The sequence below is a fragment of the Pseudorca crassidens genome, chromosome 8, assembly GCF_039906515.1.
Source record: "Pseudorca crassidens isolate mPseCra1 chromosome 8, mPseCra1.hap1, whole genome shotgun sequence".
NCBI lineage: Eukaryota > Metazoa > Chordata > Mammalia > Artiodactyla > Delphinidae > Pseudorca > Pseudorca crassidens.
The window spans coordinates 101995744-102020465 of record NC_090303.1 but is presented as its reverse complement, the minus strand read 5'-3'; the positions used below and the strand labels follow the sequence as shown (position 1 = coordinate 102020465).

The following is a 24722-nucleotide window of genomic DNA, read 5'->3' as shown; positions in this document are numbered from 1 at the left end:
TTTGTTTCATGTAGGTTGACAAATCTGTTCTTCTAGAATGGATAATAGTGTTCCTTTACTGTCCTTTTGAATTGGTAGTGATGTTCCTCGTTCCTGTTGTTGGTAATTTGTGTGTTTTCTCCATTTTCCTGATCAGTCTTGCTTGAGGTTTATCAATTTTTTTTTGCGGTACGCGGGCCTCTCACTGCTGTGGCCTCTCCCGTTGGGGAGCACAGGCTCCGGACGCGCAGGCTCAGCGGCCATGGCTCACGGGCCCAGCCGCTCCGCGGCATGTGGGATCCTCCCGGACCGGGGCACGAACCCGTGTCCCCTGCATCGGCAGGTGGACTCTCAACCACTGCGCCACCAGGGAAGCCCGAGGTTTATCAATTTTATTGACCTTTTTTGAGCCAGCCTTTGCTTTCATTCATTTTTCTGTATTTTTTCCTACTTTCTATTCCATTGATTTCCACTCTGATCTTTATCATTTCCTTTTCTCTCACTTTGAGTTTAATTTGCTCTTCTGTTTTTTGGTTTTCTTTTTTGTGTCCCTGCTTGGAAATGCCCAACTTTTGAGGTTTAGGCTAGAGCTTTCTCTTTTCTTCGGCTTATATCTGTGGTTCAGGAAAATAAAACTTTTGTAACCTTCAGAACAGATCAGACTGTTATCTGTGCAGGGAACAATAGTGCATACTTTGTCAGAGATTGCCTTTCAGGTAGATTTTATTTTTCTGACAGTTTCAAGATCATGAAATAAAGTATGAAATGAAAACAATGTGTCACTAAGCTAGATGATAGAGTTTTCTTTCTTACATGTATGAATTGCTATTTTAAAAAAATCTTGATTTTTTTTTTTTTTAGCACATTCTTGTCCCCCTGCTTGATTTAGGGGATACTGCAGCTTTCTACTGCAGCTTTGTTTCTGGTTGATACGGGGAATACTGTGTTCCATCCTTGTTTTTCAGTTTAACAAAAGCATTCTCTGGGTAAATTTTCCTTTGAAAATAAGAATAACACTTCTACAATTTGTGAGCTACTTACTACGTGTTACCCAGTTGTAAGACCTGTTTTGTGTTCCCATGTTGGAGATGGGGAGGTAGAAATGGATACTTATTTCAATATATTGAATACTTTTGTTACCTATATTCTAGCTGTTTCAGTTATGTATTTTAATGATGTTCTCAATGTATCATTAGTCCTGTGTTTGAATTACTGAGATTACTCCATCCACTCTGGTAGGCACTTAATTTATTACTGATGGAATGATTATTCTACTTTTATGAATCATCGTGTTTGACTAAAAGGTAATTTTGGGATATGCATATAACATATGGATACATTTCCTCAGTTTAAAAAATTAATATTTTTTAGATAGATGGAAATTTTGTCTACTAGTTGAGTCCTGATTTTCTCCCTTTCACCAGTTTTGGGCATTTACATTTTAGGTTGATCCATATGAAATTGCCAACATTCAACCCCCTTTGACCTTTGAACAGCAATTTCTTATGCTTCAGCCTATGATACATGGCCATAAGGCAGACACGTAATTGTTTTGTGTGTTTTTATACCGTAGTGCCCTGGCTCATGTATTACTCTGCAGCTTGTTTTTCACCTCAACAGTGTAGCATGTGATTTTCTTCATGGAAATCCGTACAGATTTCTGCCTTGCTGTTTTTTAAATGCTGCATAATTTTTCATAGTTTGGATTGTTCCTAGTTTTAGTCATTCCCTAGTGCTGACCAGTTAGGTTGCTTACACTTTTCCCATGTTGTCTTTAGGCCTTTGTGACTATAAATTGCTTTTATCGATTACTGTCGTAAAACCATAGAACTGTTCATTAAAACTGCATTTAAAGTCTTTTGCACTGAAAAATTTTATTACTGTAATATACTCCTTCTGTTTACTGATAGTTAGTCTTTTTTCAGTTATTCCTCAAGAACAGTAATTTCTATTACTTTTCATTTTGACCCTAACCTGTTGTGTTTCAGCTCAGTTCTTCCAAGCTATGTTGTAAGCTTTTAAAGCAAAGAGAGTTTATAGTTCTGGCATTGGCTTCCCCATTCTCTTTTTTAGCATCTCATTCAGAGCTTTTTTCATGATAAGCACTCTGGAAATAATTATTAATAAGCCAGTGTGTACTTAGTTGATTTGGTCAAATTTAACAAGTCCAGAATTGAACGGCTATGGTTGATAATTCTTTGGCTAAGACTGAAATTATGATAAGTTATTCAAAATAATTATATTCTAAAACACTGCTGCCCCCAAAGAAATATGTGAACCATATATGCAATTTAAAACTTCCTAGGGAATTCCCTGATGGTCCAGTGGTTAGGACTCCGTGCTCTCACTACCAAGGGCCAGGGTTTGATTCCTGGTTGGGGAACTAACAGCCTGCAGGCCATGTGGCACAGCCAAAAAATAAACAAATTAAAACAAACAAAAAAACTTCCTAGTAGCTACATTAAAAAAAGAGAGAGGAGTAGGTGAAATTTAATTTTAATATATACTGTTTGATCCAGTATATCCAAAATAGTATCATTTCAACATGTAATTTATAAAATACACAGAATTATTTGACCTATATTTATGTTCTTTTTTGTTTGATACTAGGTCTTTAATATCTGGTGTGTATTTTATACTTATAGCTTTATACATCTCATTTTGCTGTACCCCCATTGCAGGTTTTAAGAGTCACTAAAATGGAATGATATATGTGTGTGTATCTGTGTGTGTGTGTGTGTACATCCATATATAAGTATACACACATACAATGTTTTTGTTTGTTTCTTGATTAGAATTTCTGGTTAATCAGTCTTACTAAAGACATATTTATGTTTTCTCACTTCCTGATCTATGGGGCTTGTAACTCTGAAGAGACAAGTGAATTTAAAAAATGCCATAATTTATACTTTATAGTAGTATCTTGGTAATAATAATCTAATTGGGAATTGTTAGTATAGTCTCTGGCAAAAAAGTTGTACTTTAAACATGAATCTTCTTAAGCTTTTCAGTCAGGTATAATACAGGTGAAAAATATAACTTCACATTTTGTGTGTTTTGCTTTTCATAGGTGTCTGCTGCAGATATTTCATCAAATAAGGATGAAGAAGAAAACTCTATGCACAATACAGTTGTGTTGTTTTCTAGCAGTGACAAGTTCACTTTGCATCAGGTTTGAACTAAATTATTTGTCTTGCACTTTTTAAAAAAATTAATTACTTTATTAATTAATGGCTGAGTTGGGTCTTTGTTGCTGGGTGTGGGCTTTCTCTAGTTGCAGCGAACGAGGGCTAGTCTTCCATGTGGTACGCGGGCTTCTCATTGCGGTGGCTTCTCTTGTTGTGGAGCACGGGCTCTAGGCATGCGGGCTTCAGTAGTTGTGGCTCGTGGGCTCTAGATCGCAGGCTGAGTAGTTGTGGCACACAGCCTTAGTTGCTCCGCGGCATGTGGGATCTTCCCAGACCAGGGCTCGAACCTTTGTCCCCTGCATTTGCAGGAGGATTCTTAACCACTGTGCCACCAGGGAAGCCCTGTCTTCCACTTTTGAACTCCTCCTTGCCCATTTCTACTTTATCCCGTATGTACTGCAGTCATTTAATATTTAGCTCTAGAGCTATACCAACTAAGAAGGTGCTTTATAAAAATTATAAAATTAGTATATTGGTATAGTCTTAGTTTGGTGTGGAATTTAAAATACGTTAATGTGTTCTTAATTTCAGGATATGTGTGTAGTTTGTGGCAGTTTTGGCCAAGGAGCAGAGGGAAGATTACTTGCCTGTTCTCAGTGTGGTCAGTGTTACCATCCATACTGCGTCAGTATTAAGGTGAGTACACTTAGATTTAATTATTAATGCAAATATGCTTCAGGTTAACAAAAATGTATTGATTTGATTAGTATCATGCTGCTTCCAGTTCTTATAATTAATCAATTATTGCTTGTTAGGATTATTATACATATGTGACAATATTTAAGTACTTGAAATATTAAAGTACACCCTCCACTTCACCCCCCCACCCCCCTGCTCCTTCACTGCCTTTTTGGAATCTCAGTTGTGTGCAAAATTGTGTGATATTGTCCTCAGATCACTAACACCTTGTTGGGTTTTTTCCCCCAATTGTTTTTCTTTCTGTGCTTTAGTTTGTATAGTTCTATTACATTCCCAGAATGCACCATTATTATGCAGTATCCAGCCTATTTTTAAGGCCATCCAGTGGGGTTTTTTTTTTGGCTGTACGCGGGCCTCTCACTGTTGTGGCCTCTCTCCTTGCGGAGCACAGGCTCCGGACACGCAGGCTCAGCGGCCACGGCTCACGGGCCTAGCTGCTCCGCGGCATGTGGGATCTTCCCGGACCGGGGCACGAACCCGTGTCCCCTGCATTGGCAGGTGGACTCTCAACCACTGTGCCATCAGGGAAGCCCTCATCCAATGGATTTTTTACCCAGATAATTCTGTTTTTTAATCTCAGTTCCATTCTATAGCTTATACTTATCTTGTGGTTTTAAATTTTTTCTTCATTATGCTTTTTGTTGCAAGTCCTTGAAAAGTTTATAATTGTCTGCTACTTCTATCATCCCTGACATTTTTCATTTTGTATTAACTAATTTTTCATTTTGTAAATGTTTTACAGCTTTCTTTTTAACATCTAGTAAGTTTTGATTGAATGTGGACATTGTGCATTGTGATGGTGTATTGTTGAGAGTCTAGATTTTGTTCCTTTAAAACGCAGTGAGATTTTGTTGTGGCAGGCAGTTATTTGTGGATAAGTTTGAACCTTTTGACACTTCTTTGTGTCAGGCTTTGAGGTGAGTCCACAGAGCCTTCACTCTGAGGTGGCTATTCTCAAACTTTTTGGTCTTAGAACCCTTAGCACTCTTAAAAAAGTATTGAGGACCCCAAGGAGATTTTGTCTATGAAGATAATAATGATTGAATATTTACTGTTTTAAAAATTTCAACTGAGAATATTTTAAAACACAAAAATATGCAGACACACCTTGTATAATGCCAATGTAATGATGTTTTAAACATCATGTAGCGTCTACAAAACATCACAGAGTGAATTAAAGTGAATAGTTTAGATCACACTTTCCTAACTGCTGTTCTAGCACCAGTTTAATACTTGAGGCATGGCCTTTATGAGGTCTCTGTTGAATTCTCCCTAAACCTTCCCCTTTCTGATCCCTACAGGCCCCTATTCACCAGTGTCTTTTCAGTCTGACTTGTTTGAGATTCAGATGTCTTCCAGCACTGTGTGCACTCTGATATTTATTACAGATTCCCAGCAGCTCTTCTTTACCCTGGTTTTGGGTCCTTGTGTGACCTCCTGGATGTGCAGCTTGGTGTTCAGTCGAAGACTAAAGGGAAATACTGTGTCGATTCCTGGAGTTCTTTCTTTTTTTTTTTTGTGGAGTTCTTTCTTACTGCTCCCTTCTTTCCAGTGCTCTGTCCTGCACATTCCAACTGCCTCAGCCCCCTGAACTCCAGCAGTGTGTCCTAAACTCAGTGAGCCCGTTGTACTTGCCTGGGCTCGTCCTTCCCTGGGGATCATTCTGGAAAAATGGCTATAGGCGGAAGAATATCATAGGACTCTCCTTGCTTGTTTCCCTCCTCTCAGAAAAAGTCTTACACTGCCTTTTGTCCGGTATCTGAAAACAAGTGTTTCATAAATTTTGCCCAGTTTCCTAGTGTTTTCTGATGGGAGACAGGTCTCGTTTCAGTTACTCCAACGTAGTTGAAGCAAATATCCGTTAGACTATAAAACACATCTCTCATACCTTAGACATGATACATGGATGGGGACCCTGGATAATATCTTGGTTCAAAGAGCTCTTAAAAATGAAGATAAAACCAGTTCAATATGAGACAAAAAAGAGTGGATAGTAGAGCCCTGAAATCTGCACTAAGAGGGAGTTTCAAAGGGGGGGGGGTATTGTTCAAATGTTGAAATACCGCAGAGAGTTCAAATGATAAACACTAGTACGTCATCTAGATTTGGCAGTAAGGTCTTGACTGACTGACTTGAGCAGTTTCACTGGTGGTGGGCAGAGCGACCAGACTGTAGTGTGTTGAAGAGTCACTTTAAACTGAGGGACTTGAGAATTCGGCTGTAAAGGACCACAGACTGTGAAACAGGAAAACTTAGTGGGAATGAAGATACATCATTAAAAAAAACTCTACTACTTTATCTTCATCTTACCTTTCTTCTAAGCCAGGGATTGGTAAACTGCCACACAGGCCAAATCTTGCCCACTGCCTATTTTTGTAAGTGAAGTTTTATTGGAACACAGCCATGCTCTTTTGTTTACATATGTCTGTAGTGAGCTTCACACTACAGTGGCACAATTATGTAGTTTAACATACTGCCTGGCCAGCGAAGTCTAGAATATTTATTACCCTGTCCTTTACAGAAAAAGTTTGCTGGCTACTGCTCTATGCTCCCCTGCTCTTCCTACCCTAGGCTGTTTCTTCCATTTGCGTAAATAATATAACCTGATAATCTAAGACTAAGTTAAACATATCAGTAGGCTAATCAAAGTAATAAATATACACGCTTAAGAAGCAAATGTCTTTACGAGCCTTATGGTAACCGACGGACCCGTCTTCCTCTACCTTCACATCTGAGTCCTCTTCCCCACAACGCAACCCCTTTGGGTTCGTTCAGGTCCTTCTTTTTGTAGTTAACTGTACAGCGCTAAATAATATACTCGTGTTACTCCTTTATGTGTGTTAGATTTTGTTGACTTGCCTCTATAAATAAATAAATAAATGCTGATTGAGCTCTTAAAATACACCTCCTGCCTTCTCCCAGCATCTTCCCAGTATAGTTGTTTTACTATATTTAGTTAATAAACAATGTTGGCTATGACTCCATAAATGTTCACTGGAGATCTAAATAGTGTACTATGACTTTATTTTGTTTTTCATGGAGTTTTCAATAGCAAGAAGAAAATAATGATTCATGATCTCCGTTAGTTTTTATTTGTTTTTACCTACTGTAGAAGCATGATCATATCAGATTATTTCAGCAAGTAACTGTTTTTCTGGGAAAGGCTTACCCCCTTCCACACTCTGCTTTTTCCCTGTTCTGAGCTGGGCTGGTAACTTCTAGGTCTGTTACTCAGTTCTCATCCTCAAACATCTCTGGGATGACATCCTCTTTTGGGTTCATTGCTTTCTAGATCCCACGTCTTCCTTTTTCTTGGTATACACCCTCACTTTGTTCCTCATATCTCTTAAGTAACTTCATTAGAAAGGGTACTTGGAAGCTGAATTTTGAGTCTTTGTCTGAAAGGCATTCCACTTTAACACTTAATTGCTTGTTTAGTTAGATTAAGGATTGTACCTTGAGAAGTATTTACCTGTAGAATTGGAAACTGTTACACTCTTTTAGCATCCAGAGTTGGAAAGTTTGATGCTACTTTGATAGTTGTTCATTTATTTAACTCTTGTGTAGTTTTTTTTTTTTTTTTCAGTATGCGGGCCTCTCACTGTTGTGGCCTATCCCGTTATGGAGCACAGGCTCCGGACGCGCAGGCTCAGTGGCCATGGCTCACGGGCCCAGCTGCTCCGCGGCATGTGGGATCCTCCCGGACCGGGGCATGAACCCGTGTCCCCTGCATCGACAGGCGGACTCTCAACCACTGCGCCACCAGGGAAGCCCTCAAGTAGTTTTAAGACCTTATTCTTCATGATCTTAATTTTTATTCTGTATCTTGATTGTTTGCTATTTTGTTATAACACAGGTTCTTTGCGGTCCTTTTTACCTGTAGACTCTAGTCTTTTGAGATCTCTTAGTTTGTTCCAAATTTTTAATACTCCATGATGTGGCTGTTTTCTGGAATTTATTAGAAGCATAGAGATTCTCAAATTTTTCCACTTAAGTTAGACCCTTGAGGCAAAGGAGAATAAGCAGAGGGCTGAATATGAACTTAAGAAGTCCTAGCTTCTTAGCCTAAAATCCTCCAAGACCATAAAATGGCCTTGGGAACTCATGTTGTACCTTAATTTTCTTTGCATTTTTAATATTGATTTTAATATACAAGTCCTTATGTGATGTACACAAGTTTCAGGATCATGAATTCATGAAATGTCATAGATTGAAACTTTATCAATACATTTTCAAGTCCTGTGTTAACAATAATGGGGTCATTTACTTGTTTTCTTTAAAAACCAGTTACCACACCTATCAAGTGGACATAAAATCCAGAGCACAAGGTAGTTACATAAACTGAAAAGGGCATTAAAATATGGATCCCTTTATATTATTCTGTCCAGTAGGAGACTCCGAAAAGTACATGAACGTGGTCACCCCGGAATTGGGCCACTGTTGGTGCTCAGTAAACGTTAGTTGCTTTTGCCTCTTTTCTGCTCCTAGGTATGTAAGCACCGAGTTCATTTGGCGCTTGATCAGATACAGCGTATTTGATCATGTTTGCATGAGGGGTAGGTTAACGTATGAATCACATGGCTTGGTTGTTTCTTTTGCAGATCACGAAAGTGGTTCTGAGCAAGGGTTGGAGGTGTCTGGAATGCACTGTGTGTGAGGCCTGTGGGAAGGCGACAGACCCAGGAAGACTCCTGCTGTGCGACGATTGTGACATAAGTTATCACACCTACTGCTTGGACCCGCCACTGCAGACAGTTCCCAAAGGAGGCTGGAAGTGCAAATGGTACCCTAGGACTTATGTTTCCCTTGTTAGACTTCTTAAGTTCAGAACTTTCCCACAATACTTTAGTTTTCACAAATTAGCAACAACTGCTTAATTGCGTGGTACGTGTTTACAATGATCGATACCACTAACCAGAAAATTTTTCAAATGTGCATTAAATACTTCCCCCTGTTCTGTTCTTGTGTAGCTTCTTGAATTTCAGTAACTAAATAACTGAGTAAATAAAATTGAGACTTGTGCGGTGTTGGGTTTCAGGTGTGTGTGGTGCAGACACTGTGGAGCGACATCTGCAGGTCTGAGATGTGAATGGCAGAACAACTACACACAGTGTGCTCCGTGTGCAAGCCTGTCCTCCTGCCCCGTCTGCTACCGAAACTATAGAGAAGAAGACCTTATTCTGCAGTGTAGACAATGTGATAGGTATTGTGCTGTTTTTTCTTCATCTTTTGTAAGCTTTTCTCTCTTAAATATAGCAAAAGGAAATTGAAAAATAACTTTCTTCTATCTTAACGGTAAGAAGTAAGAGTTTTCCTTTCCAGATTTTTAGTCAGCTAGAAGCTTAACAGAAGTTTTCTGTTTCATATTCTCAGTTCTAGGCTAAACAGTTTTCACTTGGGGCTTTCTGAGGGTTGAGATCTTTGATTTCAGTGGTATATTATTGTGCTCTGTTAGCACCATACATGTAATATTAGTGATCATATTATTTCATCAGTAGTACGGGATTCTCAGGATTCTGCCTACCAATTCTTTGTTCTAAGGCAGGGTAACTTTTATTTCCCAGTGACCGTTCATTATCACTTACACAAGCTCTGTCTACTCCACAGTAGGTGCATCACCTGGGGCACGTACGTGCTGCACCACTCCGTTATGTGAATTCCTTTCTACTCACCCTAACTAGCTTCCGTGCTGTCTCTGAAATACTCAGTATTTTGTCATAAAGCAATTATCCCATCCTCATATAATGTGCTTTTGCTTCGTTCATAGTACTTGTTCTCATTGCTTTTTTCTTCTTCTCAGTTCTGACAGTTTTTTGGGGTCGATAGGAATGGTTAGAGAGGGGTGACATGGGCTAGGTGGGAGGAGCACGTGAGACTTGGGGGCTTTAAGGTCGGAGGCTGTCAGCTCCTGTTGCAGTTTTTAAAAGGAAGCCATCCTCAGTATATTTCTTCTTTTTTTTTTAATGTATGAATATGGTCTTTCTAGATGGATGCATGCAGTTTGTCAAAACTTAAATACTGAAGAGGAAGTGGAAAATGTAGCAGACATTGGTTTTGATTGTAGCATGTGCAGACCCTATATGCCTACATCAAATGGTAAGCAAATGATTTAAATGGTGAGTCTGTGCTCTTGGATTGATACAACTCACTTGTGCCTGCTGTCCTTAATCAGTGAGTGGGCTTAACTGTACTTCTTTTTCTCTTTTTGTGAAACTATTGTTTGGACAAGTATTTTATGAAAAATAAGTTACTTTTCATTTTTAATTAACTCTCATTATCCCAATAATATGTTAAAACAATCTACTTACATAAAGGAAGTAAATTAAGAATATATTTTAGCTATAAGGTGTAATTTTTGCTTTCAAGAATCATAATGTTGGGGACTTCACTGGTGGTGCAGTCGTTAAGAATCTGCCTGCCAGTGCAGGGGACATAGGTTCAATCCCTGGTCTAGAAAGATCCCACATGCCTCGGAACAACTAAGCCTGAGCGCCACAACTACTGAGCCTGCGCTCTAGAGCCCGTGAGCCACAACTACTGAGCCTGCATGCCACAACTACTGAAGCCCGCGAGCTTAGAGCCCGTGTTCCTCAACAAGAGAAGGCACCACAATGAGAAGCCCATGCACTGCAACGAAGAGTAGCCCCCGCTCGCCGCAACTAGAGAATTGCTGCGCACAGCAACGAAGACCCAATGCAGCCAAAAATAAATAAATTTATTTTAATTTTTTTTAGGTGTCCCTTTAAAAAAATTTTTTTTAACATCTTTATTGCAGTATAATTGCTTTACACTGTTGTTTTAGTTTCTGCTGTATAACAAAGTGAATCAGGTATACGTATACATATATCCCCTCCCTCTTGCGTCTCCCTCCCACCCTCCTTATCCCACCCCTCTAGGTGGTCACAAACCACCGATCTGATCTCCCTGTGCTATGTGGCTGCTATCTATTTTACATTTGGTAGTGTATATATGTCAGAGCTACTCTCTCACTTCGTCCCAGCTTACCCTTCCCCCTCCCCATATCAAGTCCATTCTCTACGTCTGTATCTTTATTCCATCCTGCCCCTAGGTTATTCAGAACTTTTTTTTTTAGATTCCATATATGTGTTAACATACGGTATTTGTCTTTCTCTTTTTGACTTACTTCACTCTGTATGACAGACTCTAGGTCTATCCACCTCACTACAAGTAACTCAATTTCGTTTCTGTTTTGGCTGAGTAATATTCCATTGTATATATGTGCCACATCTTCTTTATCCATTCATCTTTCGATGGACACTTAGGTTGCTTCCGTGTCCTGGCTATTGTAAATAGTGCTGCAATGAACATTGTGGTACATGACTCTTTATGAATTATGGTTTTCTCAGGGTATATGCCCAGTAGTGGGATGGCTGGGTCATATGGTAGTTCTATTTTTAGTTTTTTAAGGAACCTCCATACTGTTCTCCATAGTGGCTGTATCAATTTACATTCCCACCTACAGTGCAACAGGGTTCCCTTTTCTCCACACCCTCTCCAGCATTTATTGTTTGTAGATTTTTTGATGGTGGCCATTCTGACTGGTGTGAGGAGATACCTCAGTGTAGTTTTGATTTGCATTTCTCTAATGATTAGTAATGTTGAACACCTTTTCATGTGTTTGTTGGCCATCTGTATGTCTTCTTTGGAGAAATGTCTATTTAGTTCTTCTGCCCATTTTTGGATTTGGTTGTTTGGTTTTTTTGATATTGAGCTACGTGAGCTGCTTGTATATTTTGGAGATTAATCCTTTGTCAGTTGCTTCGTTTGCAAATATTTTTTCCCATTCTGAGGGTTATCTTTTCATCTTGTTTATGGTTTCCTTTGCTGTGCAAAAGCTTTTAAGTTTCACTAGGTCCCATTTGTTTACTTTTGTTTTTATTTCCATTTCTCTAGGAGGTGGGTCAAAAAGGATCTTGCTGTGATTTATGTCATAGAGTGTTCTCCTGTGTTTTCCTCTAAGAATTTTATAGTGTCTGGCCTTACATTTAGGTCTTTAATCCATTTTGAGTTTATGTTTGTGTATGGTGTTTGGGAGTGTTCTGATTTCATTCTTTTACATGTAGCTGTCCAGTTTTCCTAGCACCACTTATTGAAAAATAAATAAAATAAATTTATTTTAAAAAAGACTCATAATCTTGTAGTTATTAGCAATACATAGGAATCCAGTACATTGGTTCTTTATCTTTACCAGTTTTTCTTCCATGATGTTGTGTATTTCCTCCACCATTTCTCTTTGTTGTTTTAAAGGCAGCTTTTAATTCTATTTAATTTAATTCTGTTTAGTTTTCAAGCATTTATTTTAGTAAAATGGGTACAGTAGTAGAAACTTTAATCATATGTAACTCTTTAAATACACCTTACCTTTTGTGAAAAAATCACGAGTTTTTGTTTTTGTTTTTGTTTTTTTTCCATTTCAGTGCCTTCCTCAGACTGCTGTGAATCTTCACTTGTAGCACAAATTGTCACAAAAGTGAAAGAGCTAGGTAAAATCTGAAATGCTTTCCTTGACTGTTCTTTACAAAAAGCAAAGAAATGCTTTTATATAACTGAATTGTGACACGTTACATGAATCCTGCCTTACTCATGTGGGTGTTCAGTGTAAATTTCCTAATGTTGGTAATCATTTCTGTATTACATACAAAATGTCTGTCTTTCCCAGCTTTAGTGGGACAGTATTCCTACAGATCTCACCAAATTGGCAGTGAAAATAACCACTTTTGAAATAACCGTTAACTACATACTTGTTTTGGTTTCATTGATACATTATTGTGTTTAGTTGTCAGTTAGACTAGACAATAAGGCCTAGTTAGCAAAGAGATTTCTTCAGAATTCATTCTCTTACTATTTTTTTCTGGAATAGATCAGCCTAGAATAGTGACTAACATGATATTCTTATTAAACTCTCATTCTTTTGCCTACTTCTATTTGATATCATCTGATACAAAAACATTTGGATCGTACAGAAATTTTTCTGATGAAGAGCAATTTTGTACACTTAAATTTTTGCAGAATTTCTGCTTATTTACTACCTCTCCTTGTAAGTGATTATACTGATGCTTTGATTTCCAAATCGGCTTATGGAGTATTTTTCTTCCTCTTCTGTAAATTGATCCTCACCTTTTAGTCTGAAAGGACACTCTAGGAAAAGGCTCATAGTCGAGTGACTGAAGCATTGCTTTTAGCTTCCGTGCTTTCTTTTTAAATCCCTGTATTGATACATGAAAATAGAAATGCCAGGAAGACCATTTAAAAAAAAACTTACAACCTTTCTCTCTATAATTCAAGGAGGTTTGACCAGCTATGCTTACTTTTAACTGAGTACTGTTAATTATTTGTGCATTTCATAGGTAATTGGTTTATAGAAGTCACATTCCCTTGACACGGTCCTTATGGAACAATAATCAACTTATCAATCAAAATTAAAATGAAAGTTTTAATTTGTATCCTTGGGATATTGTAATTTTAGATCCACCCAAGACCTACACCCAGGATGGTGTATGTTTGACTGAATCAGGGATGACTCAGTTACAGAGCCTCACAGTTACTGTTCCAAGAAGAAAACGGTCAAAACCAAAGTTGAAGTTGAAGATCATAAATCAGAATAGCGTGGCCGTCCTTCAGACCCCTCCAGACATCCAATCAGAGCATTCGAGGGATGGTGAAATGGATGATAGTCGAGGTAATACTTACATATTTTCCATGGAATATGTTTGCCAAAATAAAGAATATAAAAGAGCTTTTAAAATTATTTGATTTATCTAAGGGTAGATCCTGCTGACTTAGAAGGTAACCCTTGGTGTGACACTGTCCTGCGTCAGTGGTCTTCCGAGACCTTGCCTTTTCAGGTTCTCTTCGTTTCATGTATCCTAGAACAGACCTATATTACAGAAATTTCCAGGAGCACCATATCTTTGAAGGTCACAGATCTTTTCAGATCTTTTCGGGGTTTGCCAGATAGCTGCATAAACCTCTTCAGATGCTGTGAACTTGGATTCCATGGTTAAGTTAAAGTAGAACTCCATGCAATCTAGAAATGAAAGACCATCATTAATGTTCAAATATAAGCTTATATGCACAGATACTCATCATAAACCATCTGTTTATAAACAGTTTCTTGATCAGGTTTTCCTGGCTGAATTTTCTTGAGATGAAAAAATAATTTTAGTGGCATTAAATTCAACATGAGTTTTATTTTTACTTTTCTCTGAAGAAGATTGCCATAGGCTTGTTTGTTTTTAGGGTGGTTATTTCTTTTCAATTGATTCAAAAATAAAGTAATAGTTGTTTTTGTTCCATCACATCTTATCATTTACCAGTATTTATTGAATGCCTGCTGTGTGCCAGATGTTGGAAGTCATGTCAGTGAGCAAAGCAGATAAAATTCTCTGCTCATGGAACTAACATTTTAATGTTAGGAGAAAAGATCATTAAAAAGACATAACGTAATAAGTTAATAAAGATGTGTTTGGCAAGTGCTGTTGGAGGACTTGGGAGCACAGACAGTGGGCTGAGGGCCCAGATGAACTGGAAGCCATATTTAAGCACCGACTTTAAAGAGTTGAGTGAGCCCCTCGATTATCTGAGGGAAGAGACAACGGGAAAGACCCTGAGTGGGATGTACCTATAACATTTGCTGAACGTTGTGGAGAACAGTGTGTCCAGCACAGTGAGCAAAGGGATAAAGGCCTGTGATGAGATCAGAGTTGTGAGGAGAGGTGGGGTGACTCAGTAGGTCCTGTAGGACCGTAAAGGTGATGCTTAAGGCATTTACTGTAAGTGGAATGGGAGGTTGTTTGGAGGTATCTGATGAGAACAGTGGCAAAGTCTTACTTACAGTTTAAAAGGAACACTGCTGTGATGTAAACAGACTTTTAAGCCCAAGAGTTGTAGCAAGCAGTTCAGGCAGGAGGCTCTTGCAGCCGTCCAGGTGAGAGTTGATGGTGGCTTAGCATGGGGTCTGTGCGTGCTCCTGTTACTTTATCAACTAATCCTCACATTTCTTTTGCAGTAGTGTGTTTTTGGGTCTGTGTGGTTGGAGAAAAGCTTTCTGATGCTTACGTATAACTCATTTTCAAGTACTGTTGAACAGAAGTTCATTTTGAAGTTTTCAGTGATTTGAGGCTTGTGAAGAAGTAGGCTGTGTATCTGGGAGGAATTGACCTGATTTTACCGTCAGCCAAAGTCCAGTGAAGAATTGCAGTTTCTGAGGGTGTCAGAAAATGCCTGAAGAATGGTTTTCCCTTAAACCTGAGAAATGCTGCATTTCACAAAATTTGAAAGGTTTTTTGGTAGTACACACTAATTCCCAAAGTATGAAATTATAGAGGGAAGAAATGTTTGTTGATGTTTGTTTACAAACAAAACATCAATAGAAAGACCCGAGAAGGTTTTCCCTATGACTACCGTTCTGTAAAACGACACTGTGAGAAATGGTAGATATTTCTGCAGCTGTACAGTTTCCAAATTGAGGCTGCCAGCAGGGAGATCCCCATAGAAGTAATACTGTCCATCATATTATACACATAATACATACGTAATTTTAGATTCCACAGGAGTCGACGAAGTCCACATGAACTTGTGATGCTCCTGAAATATTGCAGCAATACTCACCTTTTTGGGGGTTGTTTTTGTTCATTTTTAAACTCTTCTGATAAACGTTTCTTAAGGAAAATAAGTCATAAACTATCACCTTAGCATATCAGAAACAAACTTGTGCAATAAAAGCAGGCTCCTGGGGTCTGGATAGCCTGTTAGTGCAAAAAAAAACCAAATCTAAAGAAAATAAAACTGCTATCTGTGTCTCAAGAGTGGGAGCGCAGGGGGTGGGGGGAAAAAAGTGGGAACACGGGGACTTCCCAGGTGGTGCAGTGGTTCAGAATCCACCTGCCAGTTCAGGGGACACGGGTTCTATCCCTCCTCCGGGAATATCCCACATGCCGCGGAGCAAGTAGGCCCGTGCAACACACCTACTGAGCCTGCGCTCTAGAGCCTGTGAGCCACAGCTGCTGAGCCTGCGTGCCGAAACTACTGAAGCCCGCGCACCTAGAGCCCGTGCTCCGCAGCAAGAGAAGCCATCGCAATGAGAAGCCCGTGCACTGCAACCAAGAGTAGCCCCCACTCGCTGCAACTAGAGAAAGCCCGCGCGCAGCAACGAAGACCCAATGCCCACAAAAATAAATACATAAATTTATTAAAAAAAAAAAAAAGATGAGTGGGAGCACAGTGCTTCCCTCTCAGTTGCTGCCCCCCGTGGACCCTCACAGCACGGTGGGGACATCGGGAGGTGGGGAGTGAGACCGCGCCCAGGCTGTGGCAGGCATGGTGTGGGGCCGATTGAGAGGAGAGGGAGCAGCCGGGTGGGTCGGTTATCACCTCCTGCAATTTGTTATCGGTCATTTTCTCAATGCTTTAAATTTTGTTTTGGGGCAAGTAATATATTCACATGTTTTAAACTGCACAAGAATAAGGGTGTTTCTCTCTTCCCTGTCCTGCCAGTTCACTTCTCCAGACGCAGCCATTCTTTGTGTCCTTCCAGAGGTGTTTTGTTCATGTACAAGCACATGGATATATATTTTGTGTTCCTTTTGTCTTACTGTTCTTGCTTTTATGTTATTCTTCATTTTTCATGGCCTCATTTTTCATACTCCTTTGTATGGATGTAAGTAACTCAGTTCCCAAACTGATAAGACCTTTAGGGGTTTTGTTTGTTTGTTTTTTCAGTCTTTTATTGTGTGTTTCCTGAGATTTCATGTATTCCTCCTTGTTTCTCTCCCTCATTTTTGGTGGGCATACCTTCTTTTGTTTCTTGAGAGAGAATGCATGGAAGGTAAATTTGAGAGGTTATGTACTTCTGAAAGTGTACCCTCCCACCTGACTGATCTTTTCCAGGTTGGAATTCAATTTTCCCTTCAGCGTTTTGAAGTCATCGATCCAGTGTCTTTTAGTTCCTGGTATATAGGGAACTTGATACTTTTTATATGGTCCGTGTTCTCTCTGGAAGCTCTTGGGATTTTAGGAAATTCTTTGTCTGCAGTGTTCTGAAATTTGGTGAAGATATGTCTATTTCACTCTGTTAAGGATGTTTTGCCTTTCTTTTGTCAGGCACTGAGTGGTCCCTTTCGTCTGCCATCTCACACCCCTCAGCGTTAGGAAGTGTTCTTGAAACCATTGATTCTCCCCCTCGGTGCCCCGTCTTCTTTTTCTTGACCCTGCTATTCAGATGTGAGACCCACTCAGCCCATTCTCCCTGTCTTTTCTCTCCTCCTTTCCAGCTCAGGTCTTTGCATTTTACTCTAAAGTAAATTTTTTATTTTATTTTTCTATCGCTCTACTGATTTTCATTTTTGTTTTGTTTTCAAATATCATGGATTAATTTCCAAGAGCTTTCTTTCCTTCCTTTGCATGTTCCTTTTCATAGCATCCTATTCTTGCCTCATGAATGTTTTATCTTACCTGTTGGAGGATTGAAAATCTTTTTCTAATGTTTTCTTTTTCCTGCCTAGTCTTTCAATTCCCAGTTGCATTTTGTGGTCTCAGGTCTCTAGCTTTCTCATGTGATAGATAATCCTTGGTTGTCCGTGTGTGATTAAAAGTGAGGACTAAAAGTGGTGATTGGAAAAATAAATTAATAATTTTTAAAAAAAATAAGGAATGAGTGATTAAAAATGATGAAAATCTTCAAGTTTGTGGGTGGTATTTGTTGGCTAAGCTTTTGTGATCTGTGCTCACTATTTGCAAAATCCCCTAGTGTCAGTACCTTTAGACATTTCTCTTGGACTGGTCAGGTTTCCCAGAAGAATCTTCCTGTCCCCTGCTTGGACAGTAGAGGTTTAGCTGCTGGCTTTCTGGGAGTTTAGTGGGGAAAGGCCCCAGGGGAGAGAGGGTCAGTATTTAACATGCCTGTAGTCACTTAATCCTGTTTTCAGTCCATGACCCCAGTGTTGAGTTTGAGTGTCTTGAGTGAGTGTGAATGGCACTGTGAGTGTGAATGGCAGCCTCACAGTGTGTGAAGTTGGGAAGGTCATAGGGATTATGGCTTCTGTAGTTAATATGATATAAAACTCTCTTTGCTTTAGCTGCCTCCCACCCATTTCCAAAGGTACCTGGCTCTGCCAGTTCTTCAACCTTTTGAGGATTGTGATAAAGTTGGATTTTTTTCTTGGTTCCTTCCACTTTCAACTGAGAATTTGTATTTCCTGAGTCAGTTTTCATCTCTCTTTCTTTTTCCAAATTTGTGGCTTTTCTTCTTTCCTGTTTTTTCTGTCTTTGTTGGTTTATCTTTTAAAAATAGATTGCTTTACTGTACATAGGGTTTTGGGAGAGTGAAATTAGATACATGAATTTAGTCTACCATCTTAAACGTAAATTCCCTCTCATATATTTCAGTGGGTTTATTTTAAGGTAAATAATTGCTAGCTTGTTACCTTTGGTGTTTGCTAAGTTTCAGTAAATAAATAAATAGATAAAATTTTCATGGTTTAATCTTAGCTGTAGAAAGCAGTTATCAGATTGTTATAGAATTGACCTTAAACACTGACCTAATATTATTGAAAACAAATACACTACTCATGGTATTACAGAAATATGCATAATACTTAGAATATTGAAGAAAAGTGTTAACAATTTATTGTTAAATGTATTTGATAACTTTTTTTTCCCCTAAAGCACAGCGTAAAGCATATACAGCTTGAAAAGTTTTGATTACCATGATTTTAAAACAGCATTCCTCTCTAGGAACTGAGCTTTTGTATGCATTACTTAGTTTCATTGTTTACTTACATTTGGTGAAAAATTTGTTGAACACCTATTACGTACTGTGCTAAGGATGCAGCTGTTAATAAGAGTCTTAGATAAGGAGAATATAGTCTAGCAAGGAAACAGACATTAAAAGAACCAATTCAAATAAAGCATAATGTTAACGTACAGGAGCATGTATAACTGTGGGAATTCTCTAAGAAAGTGATGGTTATAAAATCCTGAGGGTTCCCTGGTGGCACAGTGGTTAAGAATCCACCTGCCAATGCAGGGGACACGGGTTCGAGCCCTGGTCTGGGAAGATCCCACATGCCACGGAGCACCTAAGCCCGTGAGCCACAACTAGTGAGCCCTTGCACCACAACTACTGAAGCCTGCACGCCTAGAGCCCGTGCTCCACAACAAGAGAAGCCACTGCAATGAGAAGCCCGCGCACCACAACAAAGAGTAGCCCCTACTCGCCACAGCTAGAGAAAGCCCGCGTGCAGCAACAAAGACCCAACGAAGCCCCCCCCAAAAAAAAAATCCTGAAAGATGGGTAGGTGGAAGGTGGCAGAGGTGGAAAGGGAGCTTGATGTGCTCAGGGAGCTGAGCGTAGCTTGCATAGTGGGAGTGAGATGAAGCTGGAGAGTTCACAGGACACTGTTATAATGGGCCTTACAATTTGGATTTCATTTTGAGGCCACTAGGAAGACATTAAAGGATTTTTAAGCAGAAAATTGATACTTTTCCATTGATAAATTGATATTTATAGAAACATCATTTAGGCTGCAATTTAAAGAACTGATTGGAGAGGAGGGTAAGCATGGAGGCAAGGCAGAACAGGCGGGGAGGGAATGCAGTAAGTCAAGATTGGACTCAGGTGGTAGTTGAGGGAAATAGAATGTCCTTGGGAGATACTGAGGAGTCCTGATTGAACGAGAAAAGAAATTAGGAATTGTCAAGGCTGTCTCCTAGGAATCTGCCTCCTGCATGGTACGTTTCCATGTCTTTTAATGATGATAGGTAAACCCTGGGAAAGGGAGAAGGTTCATCTTAAATTAGTAGTTCAATTTTGTATATAAAGTTTTCAGTAACTGGGTAATATCTAATTACAGATTAGTTGGAACTCAAGAGAGTTGTAGGCTAGAGAGACAGCCTTGGGGTCCTGGACCTGAAGACATAATTAAAAGCAAGGGAATGATAGGTTAAGTGCAGATTGATTTATAATTGTCTTTGGGAGCATTCTCTGTGTGTTTCCCCTTCTCTTATTCTTATGTTTCATTTCCTGAGAACATTGCACTAATTAGCATGAGTTCTGTATCCCTTAGGGGGCCTTTTCTGTCTCTATACTTTCCCTGTCAACCGGGATGCATGATTAGAATGGCTCCGCAGCCACTTTGCTTTGTATTTCCTGTTACATAGGAATTGTGTATTTGATAACTTTTTCAGTTTTATCTGTACGTTTACTTTTTTCCAGAAGGAGAACTTATGGATTGTGATGGAAAATCGGAATCTAGTCCTGAACGGGAAGCTGTGGATGATGAAACTAAGGGAGTAGAAGGAACAGAGGGTGTCAAAAAGAGAAAAAGGAAACCATACAGACCAGGTATAGTGCCTGAGCTAGACATCTTAATATAATCAAAACTTAGTTAATTTAAGAAAAATATGATATTGAGGGCTTCAAATATAATGAAATAAACAGGATGAAATATAACTTCTTAAGAACTCTCTAAGCTGAAACTTAGAGAGTTTTTTAGGCTGCGCCGTGCGGCCTGCGGATCTCAGTTCCCCAACCAGGGATCAAACCTGGGCCCTGCTGCATTGGAAGCACAGGGTCTTAACCACTGGACTGCTCGGGAAGTCCCCAGAACTTGTAGGCTTTTTTAGGCAGTTATTAATGTCTGTTTACCAGTGAATGAGGTAGTTTATTGAATCAGTTCAATCTTTATTCTTCTGATTGCTTATATTTTATTGGTAAGAGTGATCGAAATACCTTCTGATGTGTAAGGAAAAACTCTGTGTTTGTTTTCTGCTAGACCTTAAAAGGTAACCTTCCTTACAGATGAGCCACATTTATAACAAGGGCCTAGATTAGCTTCGTCCAAATCACTGTATGAAAATGATTTCATTTCTTCGTAATTATGAGGCTTATAAGTGCACCTACATTTTTAGACACTGCCAAATTCCTTCCAGGAACTTATAGTTAAATGTTAGGGTTTTTTTGTTTTTTCTTTTTCTGCCTTACATGGAAGTTATCCATGTAAGGGACCCATTTGAGGGGCCCATTAGATCACAAAGTATATTGCTAGACAACTATCATATGACAGAAGCTGTTAGTGTTACTATGTGTCAGGCACTGTTCTCAGCACTTACATCTATTTATTTAGTGTTTATCGTATGTGTATAGGAGATACTATACATTATCCCTTTTTTTACCAGTGAGGTAACTGAAGCAATGAAAAGTTAAATAACCTGCCCAAAGTCTAGTAGTAACCAGAATTACACAGTTTGACTCGTCTAAGAACTTTAGGAATAACTAGACACATTACCCCAGAAGTCATGTTGATTTTTGCTTGGATCATCTAGTTTAGTTTGTATCTTGTATCTGTTCTCCCTCAGCTAACATACAAATAATTTGAATGATGATCTATGAGCTACTAACATTAAGGAAACAAGCATAATTTACTATAATGTTTACCCTGACATCGTTTAGGAGAAGAAATACATGCAGTCTTCTGTACTTTAATGAATTTGTATTCCTATTTGGTTATTAATGAGGTAACAATAACTTTGATCTCTTTTATTTGCTTATTTCCAAACTCTTGTATTTTGCATTAAAATGAGATTATTGATTTAAGTTAACCCATATTGAATTTGGGAAAAGCCTCACTGTTTAAGACTAAGCAATTGCACCCTACTTACTGTGGAATTACAGGGAGAAATTAGTAGTTATTTACAAGATTACCTAATTTCTGTTTTGGATAGGTATTGGTGGATTTATGGTACGACAAAGAAGTCGAACTGGGCAAGGAAAAACCAAAAGATCTGTGATCAGAAAAGATTCCTCAGGCTCCATTTCTGAGCAGTTACCTAGCAGAGATGATGGTATGGTACTGATTTTGTTTGATTTAACCCTCTTATCTTGATATCCCCATTGAAAAGAACTATCCTAAATAATGTTACAACGACAACCTTATTGCTTCTTAGTGATGAAAGGATTTGAGTGCCTGTAAAGTTCATATCTGCAATATAGAAATTAGGTTTGATAAGAAAATTATTTAAATCCAATCAATTATATTGCTTTGAGATTACTTTAAGAAGGGACTGAGAATATGCGGGACTGAATAGGGATTGAATCACATAGTTATGTCTGGTACTTTCTGGCCATCTCACAAAAGGCCTTTCTTTGCCTGCATTAGCTACTTGGCATAAAATTGGAAACTTTTTAGACTATATAGTTGAAAGTGACAGCGTATCCCAATAATTTATAACAAAGGTGTATGGTGTTTTAGAAATATATCTTCCAATTATTAGTCTGTCATTGTTACTTAGAGTTTCAAAGAAAGCTAAATCATTGCTTAAGTCATAGCTGAAGAATTGGTCCTAATGAAGACTTTGCAATCAGTATGGTCATGATCTGTACACTTTCTGTATTTTAAATATTTTATATAGAATCTGAAGAAAAAAGATGTTTTTGTCATATTCTTTGAATAGAGTTCTTTTATTACTATGTGATAGGGTTTTGGCCTGTGAATGAATTTCAGAAAAATTGCTGCACATTTTTAAAAGGAAGCACCATAATAGTTTTAAAGAAGTTTCTAATATGACTTAACATGGCTGTAATAAGCCCCAGTTAAGAAATGTGATATGTTCAATGAAACAATTTTTTTGTTTTCATCTTCGTCTCTATTTTGTCTTCTATATAATTTTATTTTTATCATTTAGTTCAGTATTTTTCGTTTGTGTCATCCAATGTCATCCACTGAGTTTTTAATTTATTATGCATTTTTCCTTTTCTAAACTACTTTTTTTGATATTTTAACACTTTGTAGCTTCTTTTTACAGCTTATTCCTCCCAGTTTTAGTTGATTTAGAATATAACATTTCTAAAACCTTTGCATATCTGATTCTGCTCTGTATCTCCTGGCCCTGTCTCCTAGTGCCTCATTTCGTTGTGTTTATGGTGTGAGATAGATACATATACATTAAACAGCAACAAAATTTTTTTTAAACTGTGAGCTCATATTCTTTAGAACATTCTCTGAACTTCTTGAAGACTGAAGTGAAGGTTGGTTACTTCAGAGAACATTTGTTGCCAGGAACATGAGGTGCTATTCCCCTAGGACTCCTTTAAGCTAAATTCTTAGCTTGAAGTTTTTTGGTCCACCTATGTTATATAAATTCAGATTTCTTACATATCAGGGCTGTACTGAGTTTATGAACTCTCCGGGAAGATTTTCATTTTTTTGCCTTTCTACCCAGCACCTTATTCAGTGACGAGATGACAAGCAGTTTTCTTTGCTGTCAGGTTGGCGGGGGGGGGGGGGGGGGTGGTGGTGAGTGATGTGTGGAGGACCAGGGGAACGGGAGGGTGTGTTTCTTGTTAAACCAGCCCTGGTGTGGAGTCCTTCAGGGTCCCCCCTTTATACAGACAGCTTCTGGTTAATCTCTACACCTTGGGAAGAAGCTATAGGCTTTGTCTTCTATTCCCCATTCCTCATAAGGCTCTGAAAACTGGAGTTCAAGGTCACTAGATTTTAGCAAAATTTCAGAGAGCTTTATTTAGTTCTTTGCTTATTTCTGTGATTCCTATTTTACCTTAATTTTTGGTCTTGGAGAATTCTTTATTTTCTGTTTCGATTACTGCTGTATTTTTTTTTTTTTTTTTTGCGGTACGCGGGCCCCTCACTGCTGTGGCCTCTCCCGTTGCGGAGCGCAGGCTCAGCGGCCATGGCTCACGGGCCCAGCTGCTCCGCGGCATGTGGGATCTTCCCAGACCGGGGCATGAACCCGTGTCCCCTGCATTAGCAGGCGGACTCTCAACCACTGCGCCACCAGGGAAGCACTACTGCTGTATTTTTTAAAAAATGTTCAGAAAATGTTTATCCACTATGTTTAGTTGTTTTCAGTCCACCTATGTAGTCTGGCAACAAAAGTGCCCACACTGATTTTCAGAAGGCATGTGCCTTTTGCCTAAAGTATGTGAGGGTATCATTTGATTGCTTGCTTACCTGCTTTAAGTGGTGTACTTGTTTTATTGCTAAGTTCATAGTCCAACATTTTGGATTTTCGCATTTCTTTGATTTTAAATTTGAGCATTCATAGCATATTTATTATCATATTCATAGATAGTCATATATTATCACAATATGTATGTACTCCAGATACCTAATTTGCAGTAAATCCCTGAACTTGAATTGCTGGATTGAAGGACACACATTTTTTAAAAGACTTTTGTTAGATAGTCCCAATAAACTCTAGCAAAAGGTTGTACCCACTAAATTCCCTTTAGTAGTGTTCGAGTAGCCATTTATCCATACTCATTAGCATTGAGTATGTATTTTCCTTCTTTTAATCTTTAACAAAATGTCAACATTAAAAAAATCAAGTTTCTACTTTGTGAAGAAGAAAATACTCATTAAGAAACAATGGGAAGCATGCTGATAATACGTAGACATGAAATGAATTTTTTATGATACTTAAAAATTAATAAACTTACTTTGAGGCCTTTTTATGAAAAAGGTAATTTGTCAAGTCATTATGCTGTGTACCTTAAACTTAGTTGTATGTCAGTTATATCTCAATAAAACTGAAAGACAAAGGAAAAAGCTTGTTTATGTGGAACTGTATGTTGTAAGTTATAAAATTACTTTTGGTGGGCTTATCTGAAAATTTTAAATACCACATATTTATAAATGTGACTATTGTTTCAGGCTGGAGTGAGCAGTTACCAGATACTCTAGTTGATGAATCTGTTTCTGTTACTGAAAACACTGAAAAAATAAAGAAGAGATACCGAAAAAGGAAAAATAAGCTTGAAGAAATTTTCCCTGCCTATTTACAAGTAATATTTTGCTTTATATTATTTATTTGTTAATG

The 24722-nt window shown here is 38.5% G+C and overlaps 1 protein-coding gene across 19 annotated transcripts in view; it reads left to right on the top strand.

The window, feature by feature from the left end:
• Positions 1 to 24722, top strand: part of KMT2C (lysine methyltransferase 2C) — a 294358-nt gene that overhangs the window by 200883 nt on the left and 68753 nt on the right. For 17 of the 19 annotated variants that reach the window (XR_010945700.1, XM_067747507.1, XM_067747506.1 and 14 more), the window contains 10 exons: positions 3050 to 3151; positions 3699 to 3803; positions 8468 to 8649; positions 8905 to 9069; positions 9853 to 9962; positions 12305 to 12370; positions 13354 to 13566; positions 20101 to 20229; positions 21609 to 21728; positions 24557 to 24687. Coding sequence is in view for 18 of the 19 variants with exons in the window: in XM_067747507.1 (XP_067603608.1) it covers positions 3050 to 3151; positions 3699 to 3803; positions 8468 to 8649; positions 8905 to 9069; positions 9853 to 9962; positions 12305 to 12370; positions 13354 to 13566; positions 20101 to 20229; positions 21609 to 21728; positions 24557 to 24687 (1323 nt within the window). In the remaining variant the exon portion in view is untranslated. The remainder of the gene's footprint in view (positions 1 to 3049; positions 3152 to 3698; positions 3804 to 8467; positions 8650 to 8904; positions 9070 to 9852; positions 9963 to 12304; positions 12371 to 13353; positions 13567 to 20100; positions 20230 to 21608; positions 21729 to 24556; positions 24688 to 24722) is intronic. The other 2 variants (XM_067747515.1, XM_067747521.1) reach the window with 2 other exon arrangements.